Raw genomic sequence first — 6468 nt, forward strand, 5'->3', positions numbered from 1 at the left:
TCTTTTTCTCTAATTAGCATTGTATAGTATTCACATCTAGCTTGAATGTATATTAGTTTTTCACATTGCCAAGATGGCGTACTCAATGGGGATGGTACGTTTATGGAGGTTAACTCAAAAGTGATATTCTTTTTTGTTGAAATGAAAATCTATATATATATTAAAATATTTAGTTTTGATATAAAAAAAAAAGCACAGTATACGTAATATAATTTAATAATAAAGGTTTAATTTTAATAAACGAGAAAGAATTTCACTTAATTTTTTGTAAATACGGTATTTGAAAAAAAAAAGCATTTAGTTTATAATTATTTAATAGTGTACGCCATTTTAGTAAAAGAATGAGCTTGCTATACATTTTGCATATTCATTATTATTTTTGTAGGAACGAATTATAAGATAGAATTGAACTTAAAAAGGTAATGGTATACTAATCATATATAATCAATAACATACAGGCTTTCTTTTTATCTCAATTACATCATATGATTATTTATGAATATGATCAAACATAGGAATTATTCAGATTAAAAAATCAAAATTTATGCATCCTAAACTTCTTTCTAATCAAAAAACATCAATAAGCATGTATACATAGTGTGGAAAATTTCACTTAAATTTTTAAAATCATTGAATCATTAATAACAAGCCCCATTATAGACATATATATAAAAGATAATATAAAAAAATATATTTCGTTAAAGGGAAAAATTAATTTACAAGTTTTTTAACTCGTTGTTCACAATACGATGTACATAACCTCTACTTTTCTCAACAAATTTATATGTATTACATACATACATAAATGATATTCTTACATATTATTTCGAGAAATAACAGTTTAAAAACTATTAAAACAAGAATCTGTAACTATTCATACCTGAGATGCAATATTCGCTAATTGGTAATTATTATTTACACGCGTGCTACTAGTAGTATATTTGCTTTATTATAAATTCACCGCTATCACCTTTCGCAAGCCGTATCCTCAATGCTGAACGAGGAGATTTTGAATAGGATATGTAATAAAGCTTCACGATATTTGCTTTATTATCAATATCATTTTTCGTGAATCAATATCATTAATCATCTATTTTATATAAAATCTTGCAGAAATTTAAAAAAAATATAATTTTTATAAAATTTTCATTTGCATTACGAAATGTCATTTTATATTTTCATTATTCATATATAAAGTTCGTTCATTTCTTTTCTATGATAATTATTTTCAAAAAAATTAAAAAAAAAAAAAAAACGTGCTTTATGCATAATATATTTCAAAATCAAAAACCATCTTTATTCATTATATATTATAAATTAACATGGTTTAATAGAAAATGTATATAAAAAATTATAATATCTCACAATATTACACAATATTATGTATAAAATATACATTATTGTTTATCAAAATATCATATAATGGATTAGATATATATGAATGTTTCCAACAATTGTCCCGTGACGTGGTTTGAAATAAACAGGGGTTGTGAATCCACATGATAAAGAGGAAATTTTGTTGTTGCATTGCAGATTAGATATGTGCAGGAGGCAATACGCGAATGACGTGTGCAATAGAGGAACCGCAGGTACGTTTCTCGAATTCGAAAGAAACGAGATTGACGAGAGCCGAAAATTATTTGATTTATTATCTATATGCACTGCTCTTGCGAACGTTTATATTTCTACATTCTAAGATTTTTTTTTTTTTTTTTTGCTGCAACTCGGCGATTTAAGATATGGTTAAAAATACGATAAAGGAAGTCCTCGAGACTTTCACAACCAGGAATCTTTTGTGGTTTATACTGTTCGAGAGTTTAAAATGTAAATCATGTTCTTTTGAATTTTTCCAATATTATATAAATTTAAATAATTTATAACATTAGTAATAAAGCCTATGTCTAAAAATTAAAAATTAAATTCTTTAGAAATCTTTCAATAAATTCTAAAGTAACATCTTTCAAGAAGTGAAATTTAATATGAGCTTGATTTTTATTTTATCAAATAATATACAAAGAAAAAAATATTAAAATTATTAAAAAGTGATTTATTATTAAAAATTTTTAATTTTTCACTATTTGTTTTATACTAAATTAAATATTGAATTATTTTAAAAGTATTTTAATTTACTTCTATTTGAATTTGCTTTTAAAAATTAAATTTAATTGTAAAGTATTTTACAAAAATCTCGAATGGTATAATATTCTAATCATGTTTATGTTGCTTTGTTCTATTCTGTTTGTTTTCACCTTCTAATAGCTTGAAAACTTCTTTACACTATGTTTGAATTTAGATTGTAAAGAGAAAAATGGCGGGTCAGAAAAATGGCAATTGCAGCTTCCTTCTGAGCTGAACGTGAAACATTCTATCGCGGCTTACCACGCGTATTTTCTTGTTTCTGAATTTCACTTTTCTTAGTCTGGGATACACGTTTGCCTTTCTCTCCTTCACTCCTTCTATCACTCTTTTTTTCACTTTCCTGATTCTTACTGTGAATGTATATATATATATATACACAAGCAAAAATGAAAGTGGTTCTATACTTGGTCTAAAAAAGCTAAAAAAAGGAAAAAATTTTATTTGAAAGTTTTTTTTTTTTAATTCTTTTCTTCTATTCGTTCATTCTGCACAGTGGCTACGGTTTCTTAGTTGTGTATATTTGTTTGCATACACATAAATCGTACACGACCTTGGCATTTATACAATCTATCATTTGCAATACACTTTACCACAGAATTTTTTCAAATTAATCGTTCAATCCTAATGGTATTTCATTAATCTAAGAATAATTTAAGAAAATTATCATCCTTATCACTTCCATGTTCACTGTAACGTTCCTGAATCACTCACACTCACGCCCTCTTTTTGTCTCTTCGGGCTGCATTACTGTCAAGGACTGATTGATCGGTAAGTTTCAAATCGAAGCGACCGAGAATTTTAAAATGAAAGATAAATCGAATAAATAATATCGTAGAAATTAATATATTTTATTTTTTTTTCAATATTAGAAATCCTTCTAGAGGAAGAATAATCAATTTTTGAATCAATCTTCATAGCAGAAAAAATTTTGATTTATTTCGAAAGCCTTGGTTAATCGATTGACGTTAATTAACAAATGCATGTTTGCTTATTAATTAATTAAAAGCTTTTCTAATTAAACAAATATTTATTATTAGTTAATTAGATTAATATTGGTATCAAATATTCGTTAAAATTTCGTAACTAATAATAATATCGATAATGTCTTACCTTCTTAAAGAACGTGTCTTTGTTTTTGAGAATAGAAAAAGAACAGCAAAATCATTTCACAATTCAAGTTTAGTTCATATTGCCAATTTAGTTGCAATATGGTCAGTTGCAGTACTTTCGAATTGAGGTTATATACCTATTAGCGATCAAGTCGTGATTCTGTTACGATATATAACTTAGATTATCACGATACAATCATTGTTTCGACACAGTGTATTCATAAACGAATTTTAGTTTCCTTTCACAGCACGATCACGATTCCAGTACGATTTATACAAATTTTCAACCACTAATTCAATCTAGTTTCAATAATAATTCGAAATACGTAGTTACGTATTCTTTTAAAGATTCACGTGACAATACTAAACGTTTTGTAATAGTTACATATATTATACTCTAAATACATACGATTGTTTGCAATATACAAAATTTTCTATATTAAAATCATAATTCAAATTTGATTTTTATTATTCTATTCAATTAAACTATTATTATTAATAATATTATTAATTCACTGTTAAGAATATTTTAATTAATAACTCAATAAATTTTATGATAGATCGTGTTATAAAATATTTTTTTATTTCACATTCTCAAAATTAAAAACATGTTTGCTCTAGCATTAACTGAATTCGCTAAATGTGCAGCTTTTTATTAGTTTAAATAACAATTTAGTAACGAATTAATATTTTTACATATTATTCGCAAAGTTGAAAAACATTCAAATTGATCTTATGTTTTTATTCAGGATTTGCGTACGTGGGTGGAGCTTGTGTCGTAAATAAACGTCTCGAAAAAGTGAATTCGGTTGCTATCATCGAAGATACTGGCGGATTTAGCGGAATTATTGTCGCTGCCCACGAAGTCGGTCATTTGTAAGTCTATTGTTATTGACATTTTTGACACTTTTATCAAAACTTATGAAAATCTTATTATAAAATTGATTTAATTTTTTAAAATTAATTATTTTTTTATAAAAATTGCCATTATTTAAAAAAAATTCTTTATTCAAAATTATTCAAATTTAAAATTAAGTAAAAATGAAAATTATTAATTTTTCCAATTAATCAAAGTTTGTGTTAATATTAATTTTTCGTTGATATATTTAAGGCAACAATAATTTTGCAAAAAATAGTATCGATTTGCTTTAAAAATGTTTAAATTGAAAATAAGATTATATTGAAATATCAAATATTGTAGACTGGGTGCAGTTCACGATGGCTCACCACCGCCTAGTTATCTTGGAGGACCAGGAGCCGAGAAATGTCGTTGGGAAGATGGCTACATTATGAGTGATCTCAGACACACTGAGAAAGGTTTTAAATGGTCCCATTGTAGTGTGTCGTCATTTCATCATTTCTTAAAGTATGGTTCATTCATTATAATTTATGAATTTTTTTTGTGAAAAAAATTTTCCTATTAAGTTATATATTAAATTTATAAACAAAAAAAAAATTAAAGATCTTCAATAATCATGTGTAAATTACAATAATACTATACAATAATTTGATTTTATTTATAATATATTTTTATATCTGAAATATATAATTATGAAATGAAATAATTTCAACATTTTTATTTCAGTGGTGATACAGCCACCTGTTTATACAACGCACCTCACGAAGACGAAGCTCTTCCTAGAGTTTTACCTGGGAAACTTCTTTCCTTGGATGCACAATGTCGAAAAGATCGAGGAACGAGTGCATGTTTTGTTAGTTTTATATTACAATATAAATCTAAGTTTCTAAATTTCTTTACTATTTTTGATATTCAATAATAACAAAATGTTTATTTAACATTTTAGAAAGATGATAGAGTTTGCGCTCAACTATTCTGTTTTGATGCTGGTTCAGGATATTGCGTGGCTTATCGCCCAGCGGCTGAAGGTTCTCCTTGTGGAGACGGTCAGGTAAAACAATATTTGAAATAATTAAAATTGAATTTAAAAATAAGTTAAATTCAATTTAAAAGTTATTAATTATAATTTTAATGATAAAGTTAAACAATTTCAGTATTGTCTGAACGGGAAGTGTGTGGCCGAGCATGAAAACATTATACCAGATTATACACAAAACATTCCAACGTATGTGCGCCGAGACGGCACTTTCAATCCTACAGCCCACAATCGACCTCTCTATGCTCAATACAACAATACAGAGTATAGGTAATATTTAAACTAAAATTTTACATCCTGTTGGTATACGTAAATATTACTTCAACTATTTATCTTCCATTATCCATTACAGTTTATATTTAATACATAATTATCATTGAATTAAGATCATCGGATTTATATGCATTCCGATATATCTTCACTCCATTAAAAATATTTATCGTAATCTATAAACATTATTTGTTCCGTAACAGGCACTTCAAATAATTGTCATGTATCCTCAAATTGTTGACTGAAATACTTATCGTTATAGTAATGCATATTTGCATTACAAAGATTATAAAGCTTGACTTTCGATAAACAACCTGTTCAATCTCCACCTGTTCGGTAAACATGTAATCAAATAATAAATATTATTTGAATGTTGTTCAAGAGTACATAATCCGAACAGGTCATCTCTTTCGTTGTCCCATGGATAATTCCATAATGCTATGTCACACAGGTATCCGTGGGAATTGACGACACACAGCACGCCACAATCGAAATTCAAATACTCCTCGCCGTCGTCGAATCTCTTCTCGTCGACAAGCAATTCTTACAAACGCGTCACGTCGTTCGCGACAACCCCGGTGACCAAATACACCTACACCACAGCAAGTTATTTATACGCTAATAAATACAAGACTAAAATAAATAATAGTAACGATGCTAGTTATAGTAAAAACGGATATGGTGGTGGTACCACTACCAGGAAGTACATGAATCACTCATACTATACAGTTAATCCAATATCAAAGGTCACGAATGACCTGAATTATCCAAAAATTAGCCCGTTCAAACATAAGGGCACAACGGTGTCATTTGCAACATCAAGCAAAAAGGATCAGAACGGTCTTCAGAGCGATGCTCGCGGTAAGATAAATATCAAAAGACGATACTCGCTTTCTTCTCGGATAATAAGAATCTTTTCTTTAATTCTTTTATTATTACTAAATGTTATCGTCTGGATAACAAGACTTATTCTTGTCTATTATTCTTTCTTTATTTTACTTTCTTTGCTTCATTTTTTCTTTTTCTTTTTTTTTTTTTCTTTTTTTTTTTTTTTT

At 27.2% G+C, this 6468-nt stretch overlaps 1 protein-coding gene across 7 annotated transcripts in view; it reads left to right on the forward strand.

The window, feature by feature from the left end:
- LOC102674777 (A disintegrin and metalloproteinase with thrombospondin motifs 8) overlaps window positions 1–6468 on the forward strand; it is a 66139-nt gene that overhangs the window by 57968 nt on the left and 1703 nt on the right. For 6 of the 7 annotated variants that reach the window (XM_006610409.2, XM_006610410.2, XM_031508124.1 and 3 more), the window contains 7 exons: window positions 1534–1589; window positions 3998–4124; window positions 4450–4614; window positions 4834–4960; window positions 5054–5158; window positions 5262–5413; window positions 5865–6274. In XM_006610409.2, coding sequence (XP_006610472.1) covers window positions 1534–1589; window positions 3998–4124; window positions 4450–4614; window positions 4834–4960; window positions 5054–5158; window positions 5262–5413; window positions 5865–6274 — 1142 coding nt within the window. The remainder of the gene's footprint in view (window positions 1–1533; window positions 1590–3997; window positions 4125–4449; window positions 4615–4833; window positions 4961–5053; window positions 5159–5261; window positions 5414–5864; window positions 6275–6468) is intronic. The other variant, XM_006610412.2, reaches the window with a different exon arrangement.

Source organism: Apis dorsata, unplaced genomic scaffold (genome assembly GCF_000469605.1).
Source record: "Apis dorsata unplaced genomic scaffold, Apis dorsata 1.3 scaffold_74, whole genome shotgun sequence".
NCBI lineage: Eukaryota > Metazoa > Arthropoda > Insecta > Hymenoptera > Apidae > Apis > Apis dorsata.